The sequence below is a fragment of the Podarcis filfolensis genome (genome assembly GCF_964270895.1).
Source record: "Podarcis filfolensis genome assembly, chromosome: 5".
In the NCBI taxonomy this organism is placed as follows: Eukaryota; Metazoa; Chordata; class Lepidosauria; order Squamata; family Lacertidae; genus Podarcis; species Podarcis filfolensis.
In genome coordinates, this window is record NC_139608.1 from 15,393,802 (window position 1) to 15,419,271 (window position 25,470).

At 40.0% G+C, this 25,470-nt stretch overlaps 1 protein-coding gene across 2 annotated transcripts; it reads right to left on the bottom strand.

The window, feature by feature from the left end:
- Positions 1 to 520: 520 nt before the first annotated feature.
- Positions 521 to 25,470, bottom strand: SEC62 (SEC62 homolog, preprotein translocation factor). Of its 2 annotated transcripts, none has more exons than XM_083613461.1 (8): positions 25,339 to 25,470; positions 15,449 to 15,557; positions 14,198 to 14,303; positions 13,081 to 13,297; positions 6,593 to 6,685; positions 4,692 to 4,752; positions 4,251 to 4,370; positions 521 to 2,503 (listed from the first exon to the last, which is right to left on the bottom strand). In XM_083613461.1, the coding sequence occupies exons 1-8, from the start codon at positions 25,372 to 25,374 to the stop codon at positions 2,031 to 2,033; spliced, it is 1,215 nt and encodes a 404-aa protein (XP_083469587.1). In that variant the 5' UTR covers positions 25,375 to 25,470; the 3' UTR covers positions 521 to 2,030. The 2 variants fall into 2 exon arrangements, with proteins under 2 accessions (XP_083469587.1, XP_083469586.1); XM_083613460.1 differs by lacking the exon at positions 25,339 to 25,470 and adding an exon at positions 19,908 to 20,100.

Here is a 25,470-nt window from a genome sequence, read left to right on the forward strand (position 1 = left end):
GAGCTCAGCCCAATTGTCTTATTGCACTAAGCTGAAGAGCAATCTTTCCAAGGCAGCATTCACTACTCAGAATTGAATACTTGACAAGCTGCAAGTGATCCAGATGCCATTTCAGTTACTGTACTCTACTGTAGTTCCACATCAAGCCTTGGTCACTGCACTGCCCATGAATGGCTCAGTGTAAAAAAAGGGTGTGCTGGCAGAGAGAAAGAGAGAAATTGTTTTAGCAAATCCATATTTAAACTGTGTTGTAAGACTCTAACACCTTTTGAATGAACACCATGAATTACTGAGAATTACTGCGCAGCTGAATAAGAGCATTCTGAGCAAGTGCAGTGAGAAATAAAACACACACATTTAAAGCAATAGATGGTGGCGACAGGGCTCTTGAAAAGAGAAATAATTGAATGCTGCTAACTCAAAACTGCTATCAAGATGAACAGAAAAATGGAAACAACATACCATTTTACTTTCCCAGCTGTTAAATGAGAGGAATAGGTAATAAGCAAGTCAGACCACATTTGTGAATGGTTTTTATCAATGCACACATAAAATGCATATATTTGCACAATCAGAAAAAATTAACATCTTCAGTCAAAACACTGGTGATGGAAAAAGCAGTTCAAGGAAAAAAGGAGAGATCTGTTAAGTCAGCTATCGAAAATGCAAGCAAGTAACTAGCATTATCTCTTCACAGTCACTTTGCTAAGAAAGAACTGAATCTGTATTCATAATTTCAGTTTTAGGCTGAAATTCAATGATTCAGAGGAATGATGTAAAGTCTTAACTTTAAAAATGTTTATAGAACTAAACACACAATGGTCTTCCAAGTCAGTCAAATGAGGGATGCATAAGAGAGAAAGTGAACAATCAGAACTCCTTCAAGATTTCAAGAAATTATTTGGTCTTGGTAATCTTTTTTTTTTATGAGCTTCTTTTAATGTTCAAGCCAAGCCTATCCTCTCTCATGGCAGTGTCTACTCATCAAATACAGTACTCCACTTTCTGAAGACAGAAAGAAATAAAAGACTAACATTAAGGCATACACAGAGCTACGCTGTCTGCTTTTGTTGAATTAGAATCAGTTTACTTGGACTTCAATACGTGGAATGTTGGCACAAAACTAAAGCAGTAGTGAACACAGCTGCCAATCTCACTGATTCTGTTAGGTCCTTGTCACTCTCATTTCCCTTACACACACACATTCTGAAATGGCTTTTAATTATACAAATTGAAAACTGGATAAATCCTCCAAATAATAGGTAACAGGTAAAATAAGGGCGTTGCTTTATTTGTATGTTATGTACAGAATACACTTCTTGTATTATGATGGGGCAAGTCAAGACAAGAGCTATAAACTCCAAATTATGCTCTCTCTCCCCCCCCCCCCGCCACCTGTTGAAGATGACTTCTTTGCTCTGAACCAGATGGACAGAACAGTCTGGATTTCCTAAGCTGGTCACACACGGTTAAAAAGTTTAAAACCCTACAGCCAAGTCAGCATTAACTTATATGTCTTAAGAAAAAAAATATTCTTAAACAAAAAGTTCTAAGAAAAGTCTTACAGTTTTATGAAGATTAATAACAATATAAATAGAATGAACCGAAAAGTTCAGTTGTTGTAAGTATCAATCAAATTAAGCTATTAGGAATAAATGCAACAAGTGCCATTTTAAATTACTATTCTGGAAAAGTGTAGTTACTTACAACATGCAATTTCCCAAAATATTATTAAAAGAACTACATTCCTCCGTATATTTGATGACTTAAGCAGACCAAAATATCTGAGTGACAAGTTGTGAAACAGATGGCTTTTGTAAGTGTATATTAGATTACTTACAACAACTATCAAGTTAAGTGGTTTTCTTGTTTGTAAAACAAATTAAGAACTATGTTATAAAGCTGTTTGGCTAAGCTGCATCTGTATATTTCAGCAAATAAGGAAGAAATGAATGCTGTCAATATGGTGTAGCAGCCAACATAGAAAATCCAACTGTCTGCACAAAATTTAGTCCCAAACTACAGCTGAATTAAGATTGTTCATGTAAAGGCCTAGTATCTTGCTCCTCCTCTTCCTCTTCCTCCTCTTCACAATCCTCTTCATCCGTTTGCTGGTCAAGTTCCTCTTTTGTGATCATTTCAAAATCATTTCCATTGCCACTACTGTGCTGGGACCGGTCATCCTCCCGCCTATCACTGTCTGTGTCCGAATTCCGCTCTCCGCCAGAAGCTTCTGATCCCAAGCCTCCCAGTGGATCAGCTTTGCCATCCTCATCTTCTTTTTTCTCACTATCAGATTTCTCCTCACTGTCGAATTTTGGTTGCTTTTTGGATTCGGACTTCTCATCTTTCTTTGAATCAGCTTTTGGTCCTTTGTACTCATGTGTATACAGGGGCCTGAAGGAGTCAATGAAGCCAACGTCAGCAGTCAGGTTTGGCAAGAACCAGAAGTGATGTCTTCCGCCAGTTATCAGCCAGATGATAAGGAAGAGGATGCAGCGGGCTACAAGAAGAAAATGTCCAAATATCTTAAACAGGATATTTACAGAACACAGAGCTACATTTATGTTTGCAATTGACAAAATGCCTGAACTGGCAAAGCAGAAAATTCTGAGTGAGAGAAATTAGGTAAGCCACTGCAACCTTGGGGCCCACACTTAAGAGGCAGCTCAGGAATTTAAAGGGCTCCGGGTTCTCCCACCTCCAATTCTTTTCCAGAAATTGCTTTCCATATCTATTAATTACATTAAGATCAAGGGTTAAAATGCAAACTCAACTGCTGAGTTCTAATTAAGGCCCTAACATTCTTAAACTTCTTTAAGAATCTGTATGGTTGAAAATCTGGATGGTGTACATTCTCTACCGGCAGTTAATGACCAACTTTGGTTGTTGGCTAATAGTTTAAGCTACAAGGTAAAGGCTGAAAACATTAAAATATAATAATATTGAGTAAGCATTCCCTTTCGATTCCACCAACAAGCAATACCTAAATGGTTAAGATGCTCCTTGGTTTTTATTTACTTACATTTCTAGACCACACTAAACCTCACAGGGCAGATAACAAAACATGCATTACACATATACCATATAACAAAACATTTAAAATCAAATTGCATCATTACCAAACAATTTTAAGCCCTATTTTTGCTTGGCTGCGGATACTGCAATCTACCTCCAATGATGTGGCTTAAGCACATTCAAAAGGAGACTGATTGGCAAGTCTCTAGAAGAATGAAATTACACTGCTTTGAGTAAGCCCACAACCACTCTCTACATGCCCTTGAGGAATAGACATATACAGCAGAACCAAGGGGGAATTCTGAACAATCACAGTTAACACAACTGGAAATATAATAGTAATAGTAATATGTTAAGGTAAGCAGGGACCAAGACATTTATAAAGTTTTAGAATCTGAGAGACCTCTATCTGAGAGACTATAGGTATCTGGAGCAGATGCAGGAATATCTGGAATAAAACCTGATTCTAGAAAACCATTTCAGTTAATTGTATTTACTGTCCTGTCTGTGCTCAGTAATTTAATTAATCTGCACACTACAATCTCAAGAATGTTAAAGGGATCTCATTCTGTCTCTTAACCTTTCCCCCTGCCTCATTATACATATATATGTTTCCTTCTAGCTTCCTTTTACTACCAAAAATAGTTTCAGCAGTGAATGCTTTCAAGTAAGTAAATGAACTGCTTGTAGCCAGTGGCAGATAGTTTAGCATAAAGCTGTACAACCAGGTGCCGCCCCATATAAAACATGGTTCCATGAAGTGATCATATGTGCAATAAAGCACAGAATGCCGTTTTTATGCTGTAAATCAAGCCTCACAGCAAAGCATCACAGAGTACCCCTCCTGTAGGTTTAGCACTTCTAATTGTCAGTAAGGAGACAAAAAGTCTCTCATTGAAGCAGTAAAGCTAGAGGGAAATGGTAAGCACAGTCCTGAAATAAGTCATTGCTGCAAGAGCAGTCAGAAGAAATGTAAGCAAGACTACTGTACAGGGACTGGTGCACTTAGCTTTTCCCATGAGACAGAAATGGCAACACAAACATCAGAACTGCTCCCACTGCGTGAAAGCAACCAGAATGAATGCACACTTGCAGTCAGCTTTATTACAAATGGCACAATGGAGACATATGGTGGCCACCTGGGAAACATTCACATGGTGCAAGGCAAGTCTATGAGATGCTTAAATCTGAACTGTGAGAGATGGAGAGGAAGAGAAGAGAAACACACTTACCAACAGCCAGGAGGAGAATACTAGCCACAAAACACCCTGCACCTACGCTCAAATAATAAACGCCTACTCGCATCTCTGCAGGCCAGAGTGGGAAGAGAGTTGCAGCTATAACAGCAGTCACTGTTAAAAGAAAGACAGCACAAGCATAAGAAATACTGGGAGCTTTAGGACTGAAATAAATACAACAGCACCACTTTAATTTGGGGGGAATGTTTCGAGCCCTCACAATTGCCTTGTAAAAGTGGATGCTGTGTCTGTAATGCACTGCAGTGTTTGTCCTGCCCAAAACCAATTAACATCTATTGGAACTTAACAAGCCCCATTTATTTCAATGGGAAGGGGGGGGGGGAATCTGCCCCCGTGAAAGCCACAGATGTGCTAAGAGGCAGACCGTTAGTTGGGTGGGTTGCCAGTTTCACCCAACAGTGCTCACTTACTTACCAAGTATGAGTCCCATGGCAAATGTTTTAAAATGAACTGGGTCATAAATCCACACATATACCTGGAAGGAGAATGATTATGTAAAAATTAAACCAGGTTCAGAAAGCAAAGGTTTATGAGGAAGCTGATTGGAAATAATATATTCTGCTTGCAATAGTTCATCACTGTAGCATGTAAAGAAGTCTAAACGTTTTCTCCGTGACCTGAGGCAGCTTATTAATGGGCTGAGCTAAAGTCTTGTTCTCTGTGCAACAATAAATCTATGTATTTTATCTAAGCATTGCAGGGGGTTGGAACAGATGAGCCTCAGGTCCCTTCCAACTCTACAATTCTACGATTCTATGTCTGGGGCTGTGTCACTTCAGACTGCAGATGGAAGTTTATATCCTTTAATGTTCCTCCATAGAAAAAGTTGCTGGCATGTAGAAAACTGCATCAGGAAGAAAACTGCAACCTTTCTCCATGACAGCTAGTGCTCTCCCTCCCTCCCTCCCTTCTCCTGTACTAGAGTATTGCAGTGTGAGGGAATGAAACTCAGACACAGGTCTAGTTCTTTAAGGAGAACTAGGTCTAAGTATTTATGGTTATTATCATAGATCTGGGAACCTGATAAGCACTTCTCTGCAAAGTGGGCTGGGGATGGACATATAGGAAAAGCAGGGCTGGGTGAAGATGCTTCTCCTCCCTGCCCATCACTGTTTCTGCACAACACCCATCTACCATTGCTTTCTGCAACAAGAGCAGCAAACATACATCTAGGATCAAAATGGACAGGGCGGGTAGTGTGTAGGGTAGAGAGGTGTCACGTGAAGAGCTACATCTCCCCTGCAAACTGCCTTTCCCTTTGCAGCAGAGAAACAGTGGTGTGGTTCCACCACCAAATGCTCAATTAGCCTTATAACAACATCTGACATCCCATAAACCCACAATGCACCCACAATTTGAAGGGCAGGCCTAGAGATGCAATCTACTGAATCCAGCCACAACAGGTAATTCTTGTCATGGCCATGAAGAACAATTGGAAAGTGCTGTTCCTTATTTCAAGCAAGACTAATGGTCCGTCTATGGCAGCAGCTTTTCAGGACTTTAAGGCAGCAGTAAACCTGTGCTTTTGAATAAGCGTACACTTTTTGGGGAGCAATAACCAACAGTACCAGGACATAAGAATGTCCTGTTAAATCAGACCAAAATCTATCTAGCCTTGGTATGGAATTTATGCATGTTGTGATTATGTGATAAGTAAACTAAATATGAAATCTTAACAGAAAATAGCCCTTAGATTATGACTCCTATTTTATTTAAAAGATTTATATCCTGTTCTTCACCGAATGGTCTCAGAGGAAATTACACTCAGGTAAACTACATCACAACAGTGTCTCCCAACCTAGTACTCTCTAGATGTTTTGGACTACAATTACCATCCGCCTCAGCCAGCAAGGCCAATGGTCAGGGATTTTATTTATTTATTTGTTGCATTATTGCACCTTTCCTCCAAGAAGTTCAAGGTGACATATTGTAGTCTGAAACAGTTGGGGACACCAGGTTAGAGAAGACTGCAGTAAAACAAGAGAACAGAAAAATATATTTTTTAAAAATAAAAAATCGAAACCAAGAATTCCCCTATTTTTATTTATTTAACAGAATGTATAAGCCACTTGATTGTAAAAAAATCCCTAAGCAGTTTACAAAAATATTTTTTTAAAAAAATACTGATAAAAAGCTAAAACAGGTATTTTAAAACATTACCAAACACTCATAAAACCAGAGCCAGATGTCTCCAATTCTGACCAACTACATCAAGAAAAATCTAGTCAGACTAGTGGATTTCTCCACATTTTTATTACTGTTAACATTATAGACAGGAAAACATTTCAGCAACAGAGATTATTCAGATACTGTACCTCATTTCCATCCAGAAAAACCTGATCTTCATGAGGCTCAAGTTTGAATTTTCTCTTTGTCTCCTTCTTCTTAGGTGTGCCAGGAGTCTCATCCTAATGACATATATTGGAAACAATTGCCAGTGAAATTGTGCTCATGAGAACACCTCATGTAGCTGGGATACAAGAGAGTCTTCCCTTCTGCCTTTATTCCCACATACTGATTCAAAAGCAAGATTGAGGATAAAGACATGGTTCCACTTCAGACCATGGTCTTTGGACTGAGATAAACCTTTATAACTAGACATTTCCTTTTGGGGAACCTCATCTATGACATCAGACAGAGAGGCAGGTAAAGGTGGGGTTTGGCCAAATGAGGATTTGCAGGCACCACCAATCCAAGGTGCCTGCAAAACCCTTTCTGCAGTAGCTCCTAAGCACCTGACAACCAGCAGGTTGTCAGACACTTTGCAAGCAGAGTCTGGAATGCCCCTTGTGCTACACTTCCCAAGCACTGGGCGTCGAGTACCTGGACAAAGGGGCTATGCAACCTCCCCTAAAAGAAAGAAAAATTGTCCCATAAAGAATTACAACACGCTGACACTTAATCTCCTAGAGATAAATTTGACAGGTGGGTCAGCCCTGCCAGGACTGGAGATACAAAGATCTTATCCACTGAACTGAACAGGTACTCCATACCCGCCTTAAATCCATTAAAATTCTCCCATTGATTTCAGTTACATGCAAATCAAGGAATAAAACATTGACAAAAAGCTAAACATTTTGTTAAAATTTACTATTTAGTATTACTGAGCACTCAGAAAGAAAGATACAGACACCAATTGTTCTGACTGATTCTCTTATCTTCCATAGAACGCCAAGTTCTAGAACAGGCTATTTATACTTTAACCTCCTCTTTATTAGACCAATTCCCCCAAAAGATCTTAACTCAAACATAATATAGGTTATTTAATGTGCATCTTTTCAAATAAATTCTTAAAACTTTCTTGCCTGCATGTCTGCCTAGCTTCTTACTCTCCCCCTTTTCACAGTCCTTGCCCTGGCACATCCCTTTGTGATTCCCCAGTAATGTTCCATCACTATGGACTGAAAAGACTGTCGGGGTGCCATGAATTCTTACCTGTGCTATGGAATCTCTCAAGTATGTGTGTTACATAAATAAGTGCACAATGCAGCCAAAATTAAGCCCTTTTTATTTTCACCAATTTCAAAAGGAAAGATTTAAGCACCTGTTAAAATATTTTATTAAAATCAAGGGATTTTTTATATGCTTAGCTATAGCTGAATGCTGTTAATTATAATTTACAGTCGGTAATTGCAGACAAAAAATGAAGAATGCTCAAAATAACGACAGTTAACTCACAACTTGCACTCATTTAACTTGTGCGCATTCAACTTTACACGCTTGGCAAATTTTAAAATATATAAATAAAAAGGGGCTGGAAGTGGGTGGGTTGCCTGGGGGAAATTTCTTTTAGGCAATACCACCTGCCATTCCACCCAATGCATTTTGACTACACACAAGTTTGGCTTTATATGCTATCCCCAGAACATAACCCCCACATAAGTTGAGCCTTGCTTGTACAGTATTACAATCTGGTTTCCAGCCTAGCTATAGCCCTTAAACTATCTTGATCATTCTAGCTAATGACCTTCATCAGGAGAGACAGGAGGAGCACAACCCTGTTGATTCTTGATTCTCCAATGTCTTCGATACTGCAGACCATGGCATCCCTCTGAACTGCCTTGCCTGAATGGGGCTTGGAGACACGATGTTACAGTGGCTCTGGATCTTTCTGGAAGAGTGAGTCTAGAACACGGGTGTCAAACACAAGGCCCGTGGGCCAAATCTGGCCCGCCAGACCTCGTCATGTGGCCCGTGTAGCCACCGCCGGCTGCCAGCCTTCACCTTTTATTCTCGCTTTTTTTTTTTTGACACAAGAAAGCCGCCTCTTCAGCGCATGCACGGCAGCCTACAAGCCAGAGAACGTCTGCCCTCTAGCGGCGCCAGCCGTTCTACACAGGAAACCTCCACTTTACATGCATTCAGGAAACCTCCACTTGTTTTTATATTGAGCACATGCCATCCTGTGATGTGACAGATCCAACGGCTGCCTGAACAACCGGCCCTTTGAGAGTGACCAAACTGCTGATGCGGCCCCCCGATGAATTTGAGTTTGACACCCCTGGTCTAGAACATGGTGTTGGGAGACTAATCACTGGATGAGCTCTGCCAGAGTTTGGGGCTGGTGTGCTACTAAAATGCAGAGAACACACAGTTCTGCTTCTCGTTTCCATCTACTAATCTCAGAAAAGCAGTAGAAACCTTATCAGGTATCCTGGGGCAGTTATGGAACAAATGAGGTCAAACAAATGGAAACTTAATCATGATAAAATGGATATACAGTTTGGGATCTGCACAGAGGTTTGCAAACAATTTTAGACAGGCTTACCCTGTCTCTAAAAAATCAGGTATGCAGTTTGAAAGTACTCATGGATCCAGTATTACCTATGGAAGTAGAGATGGTAGACATGGAGGGGGTGGGAGGAGAGGGGGTTATTCGTTTATGGGTTGGTTTGTTCTTGTTTTTATTATGCATTTTGTATTTTTATCTTGTATTTTTATGTTGAGAACCACCTTGAGATCAATGGATGAAGGGTGGTATACAAATTTAATATACAGTAATAATAATAATGCTTTTTACCAGCTGCAATGCTGTCTAGAGAAAGCATCAGCTACACACACAACATTCAGACTACACTACTGTAATATTATTTACATAGGGAAGCATCTGAAGACAGTCCAGAAACTTCAGCTAGTGAAAAATTCAACCACCAGAAGGCGTGGGGTGGGGTGGGCAGTATGGCCACACCACACAAACTTTGCATCAGTTGCATTGGTCAGCCATTCGTTTCCTGGGTCAATTTAATGTGCTGCCATTAACGTTCAAAGCATCAAAAGGGTTGGGACCAGATTATTTGACAGACTACCCAAACTCACAGAAAGCTGCTCAGGCCCTAAATTCTTGCCTTTGAAGACAATCAGATTGTCAGGAACAAGACCCTTTCAGGATTGATCCTACATCTGTGAAATATCATGCCCTGAAAAGTCTGCTTTGGGCCCCTTTTGTATTAAATGGCCCCTAAAAGTGTCCTTATCCTGTTAAGTTTTCTACTGATTTTCCCGTGACACTCCTACCCCAGATATGATTTTATCTGTTGCTAGTTTATTATGCTATTTGTCAGTTGGTTTTTTGAACATTTTTTTGTAAGGGGCTGTATAACGATTTGCCCTAAAAGGGGTGGGGGGAATAAATAAGATGATGAAAATTAGGTGAATAGGTAATTATTGTACAGTAATTGTGGTTCTTATTGGGCCAAACGTTACTCAAGCAGAAAGTTGCCTGATTTCCCGTACCCTCCTCCTTACTGTGCTCCAAAAATGATTCTCTGTAAAATCAGAGAACACTCAAAATAGGGTTCACCCTGGATTGCTGTGCTGGGAGGGGAAACATGGCCAAAAGACAGAGGGAGCTCACAGAAGTGGAACTGCTTTTGCCCAATGTCTGATGATTTCCCCATCTGTAACCTTCCACATAACATCCTAATTCTGAGGGTTCCCTGTCCACAGGAGCAGCTTTTCCAGGACACAGAAAACAGCAGTGAGGAGAAAGGGTATATAAGAAAGCTAGGCAGTGCAAAAGGTTTCTTACTCATGAAAATTTGGAGGCTGCTTGTTATTCTAATACAAGACAAATGGAGTCCAGTTCTCTAAACCTATCTGTCATTTGGTATACCTCACTGGCTCAAATATAGGTTGTGAGATTCATAACTTGCTACTTGCCAGATTTTAGTTGAATGGTATGAATCCTAAGATATGTTCTCTGAAAGACATTCACAGACTGACCGTCTCCTCTCCTCTCCCTACCTTGCACCCCCTAAAAAGCTTATCTAGAGAGTTGGTGGGCCCTTCTAAACAATGTAGTTTGTGATGTCTGGGGGGGGGGTCTTCTGAGGGAAGGGGAGAATCTGTTGAATGGTCACTTTAAAATATGAAGGTTCATTATTGTTTCACAAGTTGTGTATGTCTTTAAGGGCCAGGGCCAGGGCAAATAACGAGACCCAGTCTTACAGCTGTGAAACATAGCAGGTGCTGCTGAGTTGTGCTAATCAAGCTGTGTCAGCAATTGGGTATAGTATATAAGGAGCAGCACCTAGCTCTCCCTTTACCCTGGGGGATGGGTTGGTGGTTGGGTCTGGTTTGTTGTTGATGTATTTAGTGTATAAGGAGTTTTTGTTTTTGTTACTAAAACCTTGTTTAAGTTATTTTCGAGTCCCCTTTTAATGCATGGTCTCCCCAGCAAGCTCTCTGCAGCGCTACTAAACTGCAAATAGCCAACAGAATTGCCCATAATCCATTTTAGATCCTAGAACAAGTTAACAAAGTTCATGGAAGGAAACCATTTCCAGTAGGATAGCCATGATAGTTGGTTGCAGCAAAAACAACAAAGCCTTAAGGCATTACATCTGCTCTGACCCATCACACAGACTCACAATTTAAGGATTTACACCAGGCATTCCTCAGATTACAATACAAATCCAATGGAGTGAAAGAGCAAATCAGCAAGGTCAGACCAATTTCCAGAAATAATCAACTACAGGACAGATGAGGAAGAGAAAGCAACAGACCACCATTATAGTCACCTACAGGTCCCAGATATAGCCACTCAAGCATGAATAATCTACAGCCCATCCTGGACAATACTGCTTCCTTCTCACAGGTCTTGGGTAGTAGGCCTGTTCTTGCTTACACACAACACCCATAACAACTACGCGCCAACAAGAGCTCATATAACAGAACACGAAAACAGGAACCAGGCCCTGCAACAAACCGAGATGCCAATTCTTTTCCCATACCTTCTCTGGCAACAGTATTACAGGACCTAAAATAGCATCAATAGTTCATTCACCTGCTCATCTTCCAATGCAATATGTCATCTGCCAGCAATGCCCTTCTGCATTCTACATAGGACAAACAGGCCCATCCCTACACAAAAGAATCAATGAATACATATCTGACATAAGAAATGGCAATATTCATAGACCAGTAGGAGAATGCTTCAATCCACTAGGGCACTTTGCCAATGATCTTAAAGTAGCCATACTTGAACAAAGGAATTTCCAAAGGAGGGCCACAGCATGAAACGGTTACATTACAATTCGCATGATCCTCCAGAGGGGGTCTTCTGCACATAGCAAGATGAGCAACTTTCCTTCCTTCCACAAACCTCTTTAGCTGACTTAAGAGTCATGCTATCAATTTTAGGAGCTGAATTTTTTTCAGCTGGCAGTTGCATCTTTTGCAGAAATACAAAACAAACAAAAAACTGTAGGGGAAAATTCTCAGGCCCAATAAGGACTAAGCATTCTCAGTTGCTACAGCACATTGTGTTGAGTGGTGGGGTGGTTGGAATGGGCAACTGGGAGTGGGGGGAGAACAGAGGGAGGACTAGATGAAATGTAGTGTCATGGAAAAGTGCATGGCTGACACCTGAACAGGAAAACTCCAGGACAGGAATATGTGTTTCAAACAAATTGTAAACTCAGTTATTTTATGCATCCTACCTGAGTATATTGTATTTCTATATAAGAGACCTTGTATTTTTAATGAAACTGATATTCATCTATGGTTAAATTCACCCCAAGGATTTCAGTTTTCCTTAAACTTAAATCTGGAACCAATACTAAAAGAGGTAGTTATCAAAACAGTAACTTTTTTAGAACTTGAAACTGTTTACAGTATGCATATGGTACAATCTTAAGCATATATATTAGTATTTATTCTTGAAATTTTAATATTGAACCTAATGATGAAAAAGAGAGAAGGAAATTATGTCTAACCATGTCTACTGCCTCTTCCCAAATTAGAGTGCCCTGACAGAAACACATTTATTCATACACAAATTGGGATGAAGATTACTGTACACTGCAGAAAATACTTCTCACAAATCTATTTCAGAAATAAGTAATAGAAAGGGCCACTAAAACCTACTGAACACCTTTTGAGCACCCCGAAAAAATTCACAGAACTATCTCTGTAATACTAATCTTATTAAATGTTTTATTAAGCATGTCTATTAATATGACAGCAAAAATGCTAAAACTCTCTTAAGTGTGTACCTTGCACTATGTATTCTTTAATTTCTTTTAGCTTTTTTCACTTCTTCCTGTAAAAAGAAGTCCATACTGTTAATGTCCTCCACTGAACATGTACAATTTTTCTCATGAGGAACTATATTACAAAGACCCCAAAGTATTATGAGAAAAGCTATGGTAAGTAAAGAAATCCAAACTAGAAGTCTTTAACATTAATCTTTAATATTAGTTCTTTGCAGTTTTTAATTTTCTCTCACTCTGAATGGAATGCTATTTAATCCACTGTTTATATTATGGTTTCATCTCAGCTGGACTTGGGGATTCACACTGACCTTTTTGCCTTCTTCTTTCTCACCATCCTTCTTCTTTTCCTTCTCTTTCTCCTTCTTAGCTTTTTCTTCTTTTCCGCCATCTTTTTTGCTCTTTTTTTCATCTTCTTTTCCACTTTCAGTCTTTCCTTTCTCTTTTTCCTTTTCTTTCTTTGCATCCTTGTCTGGCTTCATCTTCATCACTTTTAGAGCTCGGTGGAAAAACTGCTTCTTTAAGAGTCTTAGAAGAAAAATTCAGTTCATGCTTAATCTGGGAGTCCACTGCTAAAGTGGAGTCATATGGTAAAGTAAACTCAAACTACTACTTTGATCAAATAAGCAATCCATTCTACAACTATGACCAAACCAAGTCTATATCACATGTGGAAGGTTATTAAGAAAGATGGAGGGGGGGGGATCTCTTAAATAAAAATTGTATTTAAAAAACAGTCATCATCAGAATAGTGCCAGAGCTTGATTACTCCTTGAAATTTTTGTAAGCTGCTCAGGAAATAGGATTGAAGAGCAGTATAAAAATACTTGCCATACATAAACTTATTTTCTTATAAGCACATAAAATATCAATCTTCCCTATTGGTTGCCATTTCACACTTAGATATATGCACATGTTATTAATTAAAAAACAGTGACAAATGGTAAAGGTAATAGATGACAGTGAAAATTAGACCACTATTTCCAACACATTTTGACAATATACCCTAACCCAAGGGAACTCTTCATAAAATACTGATAATAAAAACCAGCCAACTATAACATTTATAGGCAGTTTCTTCTATTCATACAAAGCATAAAACTATAATCTGACAAGATAATAAGGTCTTGTTGCTGAGTTTTTGGAGTTCTGTAACTGCAGTAACAAAGTAATTTTCAACTGAATGTTGTAATTCAACTAGAATAATCCTAGCTGCATAGGCTGTTGGGATATGAGTAAAGCCATACAGTAGTAGCAAAGACCAAAGACAACTATGGAGGATCTATGGTTCCATGACTAGTCCCGATATAAAAATACTTTCTGATTACCTGGACATAACACATTGAAAATACATTTTAATTCATTCTGTAACATTATATTTAGGAGTATTCATAGTGTTTACAACAACATTAAAACAACCAGGCCTACCTGTTGCAATAATCAACTACAGACTCTCGAGTGGTAAACAGGGCTTCTTCTCCTTTCTTGGCTTTTGCCCACTTGGAATCCAGAAGGCAATCCACAGCTTTGGAAGCTAAAAAGAAAAACACACCATACCTCTCACAAGAATGCTACACTGGAAAAATGTGACCAGTCCTAAAGAAAATGGAAATTTTGGAACAGTAATAATTTTGTTCCTCATTTGATGACCTGTCTAAAAAGCTCACCCACAGTAGAACCCAACAAATTTTGAGTCCAAAGAAAACCTAGGAAATGATTTTGATTGACTAAGACATTTTCACTTTTACTTTTTTCTGGCTTCAGCCTGAATAAACCTTGTACACATAAATCCAATGTCTGGAAGTATTTGAAGCCTTTTAGGTTTGTCCAAATTTCTATACTCTTGAAGGAATGGGAAGCTGAGGGCCTTTTATTTGAACCACACACTGTTATGTCTACTCAAAAGTAAGTTGCACTGAGTTCAGTGGAGCTTACTCCCAGGTAACTGAGCAAGAAGTGCAGACCAAAGCTTCCATCTGCTGCAAGTGATTATGAAGATAAACTGCTTAGTGGATTAAGTAGGCCGAGGACATTTTGGCAGAAAGCAGAGTGCTTCCTCCATATCTTTTTTCTTTTTCTAAGATAAAAATGAATTGTTTTACAGACTTGCTGCCCGGTGGTAGTTAGATATTCAGGGTCCTACACAGTGCAGCAGTTCCATAGAAGTACAGCTAGGATATAAATTGTAGTATTAGATACAAGTTGTCACAGTTAATGAGATGGCATCAATGGTTAGTATGGGAGAAGGCAAAACTATCTTGTCAGTTATCACTGCTGTTGTCATAAGAGGACACCAACCATCAGCAATCCATTTTCCACTGGATTATTATGACTAATACCATAGGAATATTATGTTTGTTGTGTTATCATCGCCGTCACTCACTCAGGCTTTCAAATATGAATAAAAATAAACACAGTCTGAACCAGAAACTTCTACACTCTACAGAAGATAAAGATTCTACTCCTACCCTGGAATTCACTGAGGTGAAGTGCAGACCATAAAATGCTCTTATTAAAAAACAAAAAAGTGGGGGGGGGAATCAGGCTGTGATTAGTTTTAATCAGATTCTCATCCCCACTTATCTCCCAGGTAAAAGCAAGAATAAAAACATTTTCCTCCAAGTGATACAAATATTGACAATCAGGTTGCCACATGATTTGGATAATATTTAACCTTACCAATGAAGTAATCCACTCTGTGACCCATCATATTGGTAGACTTGGTTGGACAGTTGAAACGCAGGTATTTAGCAACAGCCTTTTCCTCCTTGAATGGCTCACCCACCTCCTTTAAGAGAAAACAGAGCAAATGCAAATTTAAAGCAGAAAGCTACAGTATTTTCATTTGTACTCAAATTTTACAAAGCTCCTCAACTCACTTTCATAGCATGTGAAACATGATGCCTCAGATAGTTACACACTAGTATTTTGTAAATACCTCATTATCAACGAAGACTCTTGTGAAATCTTAAAAGACTAACAAATTTATAGCATAGTTTTTCATGGACTACAGTCCATCAGATGCATGATATAGGAAATATAGGAAATTTACCTCCCAAGACCAAATATTATTGCCTTGTAGTTTAAAAGTTAAAAATGGGTAACCACATCAATTGTTAAAGGTAAAGGTACCCCTGCCCGTACGGGCCAGTCTTGACAGACTCTAGGGTTGTGCGCTCATCTCACTCTAGAGGCCAGGAGCCAGTGCTGTCCGCAGACACTTCCGGGTCACGTGGCCAGCGTGACAAGCTGCATCTGGCGAGCCAGCACAGCACACGGAAACGCCGTTTACCTTCCCACTGGTAAGCGGTCCCTATTTATCTACTTGCACCCGGGGGTGCTTTCGAACTGCTAGGTTGGCAGGCGCTGGGACCGAACGACGGGAGCGCACCCCGCCGCGGGGATTTGAACCGCTGACCATGCGATCGGCAAGTCCTAGGCGCTGAGGTTTTACCCACAGCGCCACTAACATCAATTGTTAGTGGGGCACTATTCTAGATTCTTTCCCTCTATCAGCAGGTCAGCATGCTAACACATAGCAGAAGCAACCACAAGGTGGGAACAGAGCTGGCAGAATATTTGACCACCACCATGCTTTATTTTTTTTGACAGAATTTATGTACCAGAGTGTCCAAATGAAGCTGGTTGATTGTATTTAGAAACTTCAAAGACTGGGAAAATGTTGGACAGTTTTCTAATTTGGTGGCTTTGGAGAAGTGGAGAGAAATGTGATTCTGTCATCCCTAGATGTCTTCCCCTTGGGACACAGGTTGTGCTGTGGTCTTAAACCACTGAGCCTCATTAAGAAGGTCCTTAAGTGTACCTTTCATAAGAAACCAGAGGCTTTTCTCCTGGGCATGGTAGGCCAATTGGTGTCAAGGAAAGATAGGACGTTCTTTATGTATGCTACAACAGCAGCAAGAGTTCTTTTAGCAAAGTATTGGAAGACACAAGAACTACCCACGCTGGAAGAGTGGCAGACGAAGGTGATAGACTATATGGGACTGGCCGAGATGACTGGCAGAATCCGAGACCAAGGAGAAGAGACGGTGGAAGAAGATTGGAAGAAATTTAAAGTTTATCTTAAGAACTGTTGTAAAAATAATGAGTGCTAAAATGTCATGGGTAATGTAAAACAGAATTGCAGCGATAAATGATTGGGTAAGAGAAAAGGGATCAAAGAAATTGAATCATAAGTAATTGAAATTAGGGGTTGCTGAAAAAGTTTAAAATAGGGATGCAAGAAAGGGAGGTATGGGGAAGTCGTTGAAATAAGGTTTAGGAAAAAAAGGTTATGAAATTATACGTGTTTATATGTTTGTTTGTCTATGTATTGTTAGTTGTGAAGTGTCTTATTCATGTTGGAAAATCAATAAAAATTTATTAAAAAAAAAAACAACCACTGAGCCTCTTGGGCTTGCTGATCGGAAGATCAGCGGTGTGAATCCGTGTGACAGGGTGAGCTCCTGTTGCTCTGTTCCAGCTTCTGACAACCTAGCAGTTCAAAAGCACAGCAGTGAAAGTTGATAAATAGGTACCGCTGCGGCAGGAAGGTAAATTGTGTTTCCATGCACTCTGGCTTCTGTTACAGTGTTCCATTGCGCCAGAATCGTTTTACAGTGGTACCTCGGGTTACATACGCTTCAGGTTACATACACTTCAGGTTACACACTCCACTAACCCAGAAATAGTGCTTCAGGTTAAGAACTTTGTTCAGGATAAGAACAGAAATAGGGCTCCGGCAGCGTGGTGGCGGCAGGAGGCCCCATTAGCTAAAGTGGTGCTTCAGGTTAAGAACAGTTTCAGGTTAAGAACGGATCTCCGGAACGAATTAAGTATTTAACCCGAGGTACCACTGTAGTTATGCTGGCCACATGACCCAGAACGCTATCTGTGGACAAATTTCAGCTCTCTCAGCCTGAACCGAGATGAGGGCCCACACCATAGTTGCCTTTGACTGGACTTAACTGTCCAGGGGTCCTTTACCTTTACCCTTACTGTTACCTTTTATACTCCCCCTTAATGACAAGGTACATAGTCTGGAAATGAACATGGACTCTTTTGTATTGAGGGCTTCCCAGGTGGTAGTACTAATAACAGGAGGCCATTTTACCAGCTTAACACAGGTGAGTGTACTGAGGCCACTTCTGTCATATAATGCCAATTACAATGTGTTCTATGCAGGGCTAATTTGGAAAACTGTTCAGAAGTTGCAGGTGGTTTGCAGTTTACCTGACAGGGACACGTTGCAAAAAGCATGTCATTCCTGTCATTGCTCATCTTTACTGGCTGCATTTTTGCTTTGGGCATGCTGGTGATTGTTTTTAAGGGCTTAATCTGTCTAGGTTAGGTCCTGCATCTCTTTAGGAGCATTTCCTGCCCTGTTTCTCCATGTTCACAGGGAAAGCTCAGTGTCCCCTCCACTTAGGGAACCAAAACTGTGAAGGTGCAGAGCTTGATATTCTCTGTGGGGGAACACAACATGAACCACTATTTGGTCCCTATAATGTTGATATTTTAGTAGTAAATAAAAACCCCAGCTCTTACAAAATGCTTCTGGTGTCAGCTAATTGGGTGTTTTAATTGCCAGATGGGCAGGGTATAAATAATAAATTATTATTATGGTTTCTATTGACTGCTTCATTACTCCAGATGGGTGTTTTATTTAAATTATTTTATTTGATGATTGTAGCTTTAAATTGGTTTCATACTCTGCTTTGGTGTGTGATATTTTGGAAGTAATGCAAGCCTATAAATGCTAATAAATAAATAAAAACAGAAAGGGCTGTAGCTAAATGTCTGTCAAAAAGTTGTGATTAGGGAATCTTAAAACTAACAAGATTTTAAAACAATGTATTTAGCTCTGTTTTCTACCTTTTAATGTTTCACCTACAACAAGGCAGCTAAGTAGTAAGAAGGAATGGAAAGAACATGCAAGCTGGTCAAAACACATAGACACTTGCTAAATAATATAAAAAAGATATAGTACTGGACAGTTCCTGTTTGGCTGAACAAACTATTAAAATGAAGCAACCACGCTGAAGCTACAGAACATTCTCCACCTGCTACAAGACAGAAAAATCATGTTGAGCCTGTGAAGCAAGTTTATTGATGACACAGCTGTTTATTCCCTTTTTGCAAACAGGTTGGAGCGTCCAAAATCAGTCCTGCAAAAACTACAGAATGTTAAGAGAGATAAATCCTGGAAATTTTTGCTAATCAAACTAATGGGTAAGAGGGGGGAAGGGTTAGTTTCTAAATTGCTTAATGTAATTTTTGGATCTATGGAACCCCTTAAAAAGATATGGCACACAAATTCTTCCAAATGATTGGAATAAAACTTGGGAATCATTAACCTCAAAATCTGTTTCCAGTTTTCTTGGGGGAAATGCCTTAAAATTATTACACAGATAGTAATAGCACTCCTTTGCAAATGTCTAAAATATTTCCTTCTAGATCACCTAATTGTTGGAAGGGTTGCAATAAACTTGGTACTTATTACCGTTCATGGTGGGAATGTTAGTTGGTACTATTTTTGGAATGTAATTTTGACAGAAATGACAATTATTAATAAAAAACCAACACTATTGCTTCTTGTCCAAAATTAATGTTACTGAATATTTTTGAAGATACCAATATTGATATAATCTTGGCAGCATGACTTGTAACTGCAACTCAATGGAAAACAGTAAAAAATCTTAAACTGGACACTTCATACCAATCATTCTGGAATATAGTTATAATGGGGGGGGGGGAATAACGCAGAAGTTGAGATTTGGCATTCCTTTGTGACATACACAGCGGAACCTTCATTTTCAAGACAACCCTTGTCACAAGCCTGGCAAATCTAGTACTATACTTGATGAGCTGATGAAGTTGATGGTCTTTACTTGGGCTTTGTTATTTTAACTTATTCTACGTGCCTACTTTACAGTTTTGTTTTTCATATTTTAATTTTAATCTGTTATAATTGTTTTCTCTGATTTATATAATTATAAAATGAAATAATAAAAACCAAATAATAACAACAATAACAACAATAATAATAATAAAAGAATGTCTATTGGACAGAATTATATATGAACAGCTACAAAAAGCCAATCCCTCCCAATACCCATAAAATTACTAAAACCAGCACCTCATTTCCACATAGATCAGAAGGAAGCTGCGGGTAGAATGGGGCCGTGTCCTCTGGACTCTCATCTTCATATCCCCACATGAAATCTTTGTGCAGAAATGAACCAGTGGAACAAAGTATGTCCAGATGAAACCTTAACCACTACACTGAGCAAAGAAGGAACGTTTGCTCTGAAGTCGTAGCAAAGACAACAGCAGCAGCTGCTAGAAGCTACTTGGGAGCCTATTCTTTTCCCTATGCAAGCCACTGCGGGTAAGGAAGTAATGTTATGCAAATAAGGAACCAATGTCATCATATCTTAAATTCTTACACGTTCACCTTGGTATGTTAAAATCTCTTTTTGCAAGAGGGCTGTTTAGCAATGGTGCAATATGATAGGCTAACTAAAACAATAGTCGTTTCTGTAATTTGCTGTCTCCGACACTTAATTACACTTGCTTGGAAAATACTGTTTGTACGTCAAAGGTAGGCAACTTGTTATGCACAGAGGCTCACATTAGAAAAATACAATTAGCAGTTTTTTTCAGCATACTCTCAGTTCATGTAATTAACATGATAGACTACTAACTACCTACTTAGAGAGCCAGTGCAGTGCAGTAATTAGAGTGTCCAACTAGGACCTACAAGACCAGAGTTAAAAAGGGGGGGGCGGCTGAAGCTCACTTGAGCATGAAGCTCACTGGGTGTTGGGCCAGTCACTATCTCTCAGCCTAGCCTAACTCACAGGGTTGTTGTGGAAGAAATGAGAAGGCGGAGAACCATGTACAGCACCTTGAGCTCCTTAGAAAAAAAGGTAGGATATAAATGTAATGAATAAACGAACAAATAAATAATGGGGAGCCTTTTTCCTTTTTTTCTGCTTTAGGACTAACTGTATTTCTTTTCTGAATGCAAAATATTTTATAAATGGTCTCTGTGTCCAAAGGCACTCCACACAATACGCAATATTAAAAATCTACATTCTAAAAACAAAAAACAAACAAACAAAAAAGAAATGGGTGAGATTCCCTGGATTTGGTATGGAATAGGTTCTAGTTAACAAGTTTAAGCTTGAACTGGTTTGGATCAGGCCCACGGTAGATCACCACTGCTCATCTGAACATATAACCATATGTAATTTAATTTCATCTCTTGCATTACTCACTAAAGCCCATATGCAAGCAATTTATTAGATTTCTAGGGTCCAATCAACAACCTATAAAGAATCAACAGAACACAATGTCTGTCCTATATATATATTTCCATATATATTCCATCACAAAGTTGCCTACCATACCACTGCACTAAAAATATAGTTCATCTCACAGAAACTGCATAGAAGGCTGCCTGCACATTTTGCTCCACAACTTAAGTCTAGAGACATTTTTTTAAAAAATGAAAACTCAGCAACTGGAGGGCCTGCTGACTGAGGGTCCAGTACCTCTGTGCCTGACTCTCAGCAGCACTGCATATAACAGATTTCGCTTGAATCGGAAAGTGGCTTGCACACAAAAGCACTTGCACACGAATAGCTGTGCTTATGGTAAACAGCTGAATGTAAGTGATGGTTACAGGGGACATGGTCAACTGCACCAAGGGCACCTGATCACATCTCTAAAATGGAATGCAGAGATAGGAAGAAGAGCATGTAGCTCCCTTCCTTGTCCAAGCAACCACTGCCTACTTTTCCAGGTGACAAGGTTTTGGTTCTTTCAGACTAATAAGCACGTGATAACTGCGGAAGTGTTGTGAATTTGAGGCAGAGATCATGTTGCCTTGGCTTCTCCAGTCTCTTATCAACAGAAAATAGCTACCCAATACCAGTGTTGCCTTTGTTTGCCACAGCTGTTTTTACAGTTTCTTCAGAGAAACTTGAAGCAAAGGTCAGTTTAACATAGTTACCCATGCAAGAAGCTGGCACGCACAGTCTGTTCTTAAAGAGCATTTTTTGTACCAACTTCCCCGCTTGTGAGATGAACTGCCCTCCAAGAACCAAATTAACTTAAATGACTTGAGAGTTGAGTCAATCATGTTTGTAAATCATATATCCTGTTCTTTCAAGACAGAAATGAAAATGTCTGAAGTTTAAATCTTAAGTGAAGGTGCTCAATATATATGACTACAGTGGTACCTCAGGTTAAGTACTTAATTTGTTCCGGAGGTCTGTACTTAACCTGAAACTGTTCTTAACCTGAAGCACCACTTTAGCTAATGGGGCTTCCTGCTGCTGCCGCGCTGCCGGAGCCCGATTTCTGTTCTCATCCTGAAGCAAAGTTCTTAACCTGAAGCACTATTTCTGGGTTAGCGGAGTCTTTAACCTGAAGCGTATGTAACCTGAGGTACCACTGTAATTTTTGATGGGATGGATTTTTCTACTGTAGTATGTCAATTAATGGCAATGTGGCCACAAATGTGATACAGAGGAAAACTTCAGTTTTCATTAACCAAGACCATCAGAAGTGTATTACGACACCAGTTTTAGTTATACAAATAATTATACTAATACAGAGATCTGTATTTGTTTTACTTCTGTGATTCCAATACAGTTACATCTCTCAGTCACTGTCCCTCTGGTGCTATTGCTCCAGGTGTAGCTATTAAGAATTTATGATAGTATCATTCATCAGCCTGCTATTCATTATGACACCAAACAAAATATAAAATTGCTATATATATATTACAAACCTTGAACAGAGCAACGTGACAATCGCGGTGTTTAAACTGAAATACTGTATAGAAATATTAGAAAAGTGGCAAAAGGAAATGGCGTAATCAGGGGCAAAACTAGGTAGGCTTTATTTCACCCAGGTCAAAGACCTGGTTTGGAACCCCTCATGTGTATTTGTGTACACACATGCACAAACAGGCTGGGAGCCTCAATGGCACCCTTTGGGGGGAGAAACCCAGCTAGCCCCCCCCCCCCAATAGTTGTGGCACTGGGCATAATTCAAGAAATAGTGCTACTCTTGAAGAGATATAATTGCTGTTACTATTTGATATAAACTTATTTGAACTAGTTTTTCCCTCATTAAATAAATTTTAAACCATCCAGCACCCAAACAAAATATATTTAGAAAGAGATGACTGCACAATGTATTGCACACTAAACTAGCATATTACTAATAAAGCATATGCTAAGTATCCAAAGCTGTCAGTAAATGTTTTGCATGAGATCAATGTCCTGGCAATCAAAGATGCAACATATTCATACTGTGACACTCAAAAGCAAAGGTCCATAAACATTTGCAAGAGATTACTTCAGCTTTATCTAGGAACAGTTTGTGAAATGTTATCTCCGCTGGCATGTAAAAACAACAAACAATATTTTAAAGAATCTTTTCCAATACTGAAGAGCTCCTATAACCTAGATAACATGCAAGATTATTTTTAGTATTAATTGTGAGTAACTCAGGCTTCAAACTGTCCTACAGTTTAAACCTTCTTTAGACTATATATTAATTGGGGAGGTGTTGAGAGAAGCCTCACATTTTGGAGGCAATGAGGGGGAGGAAATTTCAGAATTTTAAAAAAAACAGGAGGAAGAGAGGTATATAGTGTGTGTCTGCAGCTCATTCACAATCTTTATGGTTTGGTGAATAGTTTTACCAAAGCCACAATGAGACAGGATGGTAGCTGTCAAGTTGGCCATGAATATTTTAGAATACATTTCTCAAATATCTGTTGGCATAATTATTACAATCAAATAAACATTATGCTTAGGCTGCACAAAATTATAACTGCTAATAATATCATATCTTGTTTTTGCCAAGCGTTGTTAACTGTAAAAACAAATGGTCCACCTAGTGTTAATATTCTTTACAAATTCTTACCCTGAACGCAATATAAGTTAAACTTTTATCAATATTGTCACTATTTGGCCTTTCCACATTTGAACAAGTTTTGGAAGATATTGAATTAAATAACCTTAACAAACATAGCACAGCTTCATTGACACAGATACTTTTAAAGATATATTTGTTCACTACAGAGCACATAGCTATGTAGCATACCTAACATATGTCATCTATTGCGGAAGACTTTATAGCATAGCTTTGAAGTGAGAAAAACTTCCCTTCCCTTCCTCTCATAATGAGACTACCAAAAATAATTACTGCAGTTGACTGCAGAAAAAGTGACTCATTCATATGCTGTCACTACATCTGGAACATCCAAGAAGAAACACTCTTCTAGGTGTGTGTGAGGATGCCTGTGAACCTAAGGGCATCGCAGAAGATGATAATGAATACAGGTCGTGTAAATGAGCGAGCGTGCTAGAATTAGCAGGATTGAGCAGAAGTGAAAAACTGATATTGCAATGCAACAGGGTGGCACCCACTAGCATGCAACAAGCAAACTCCACATGATGCAGAGGTGATTAAACAGCATTAAGTATAGTGCTCACCAAATAGGAAATTCTCACAGTTACAGGTTGTATGTGTGATAACCATGCATGCTAAGGCTATATTTTAGATGTATGTGAAGTAGATCGCCTACTATGCTGGTATAAAGAGAAGCCAGTTTATTGGGGAATTCCCTTAGGGTTTCACAGGTACATTTGGCAATGAAGTGGGGGGTTTTGGGGGGGGGTAGTTCCATGCCACAACATGGTGCAATAAGGGGTGTGGGTGTGTAGAGAATTAACAGTGGAAAGATGATTGCAAACAGCTGTTGTGATGGTAGAAACGTTTATACTGTTTGTAGGGTGAGCCTGGAAAAGAGTGCCGGGCTGCCATTTGGGGGAACACTAGGCTTCGAACCACATAGCCAAGAAATGCGACGGGATGCCCCTCTGCGGAGGGAAAACCATCCGAACCGCATAACAGAAATGGGGAAAGGATGAGTCGTGGTGGGACTGTAGGTGGGGCACCGTCAAGACGCACCCAAAAAGAGCACGGCGGGAGGCGCAGATGGGAGAGGGGCTCGCGAGTGATATCTCCCTCGGGGCACAGCGCCTGCAGAAGGAGCAGCTGCGTCCTGGCGTTTGGAGCTGGGGTGCCCCATAGTCCTGTGTCACCATCCTAGGGGCTGCTCTGTGTGTGGGGTGGGTGGGGGAGGAGGTGTTTGGTGGGGTGAAAAGGGCAGATAGACATCCTGGGCTGAGGAGAGACATCTGCTCAGTATGGAGCTACTGGAGGGTGGGGTGGGAATGCGGGACTGGAGCGCCCATCCGTCTCCCACTAAGGAAAGAGGCGCGAGTGGAGGGTGGGGGGAGGGAGAGAGAGATGCCCTGAAGAGAAGGGGAGAGCAGTGACGTGGCTGGCCCTGTGGCGAAAGGAAGATGGAGGGGGGGCGAGAGAAGAGAGGGAATAAAAGAGGCCGAAAAGAAGGAAGGCGAAACTACCACAAGAGGCACTGAGGGGAGGGGGAGTCCGTGTGGAAGGCGGGGGGGACGGCGATAAAAAGGGAAGCGGTTCCCGCCGGCGGTTGGCGAGGAGAGGAGCGAGCGAGGTACCTGAATCCGCTTCCTGTGTCTCCTCCGCTCCGCCATGTTGTCCCCGTCTGGTCTCCCGGTGACGTGGGGCTGAGGCGAGCGCGGGGAGGGGGGCTGGGAAGAGGAGGAGAAGGGGGGCAGATTTTGTCTGTG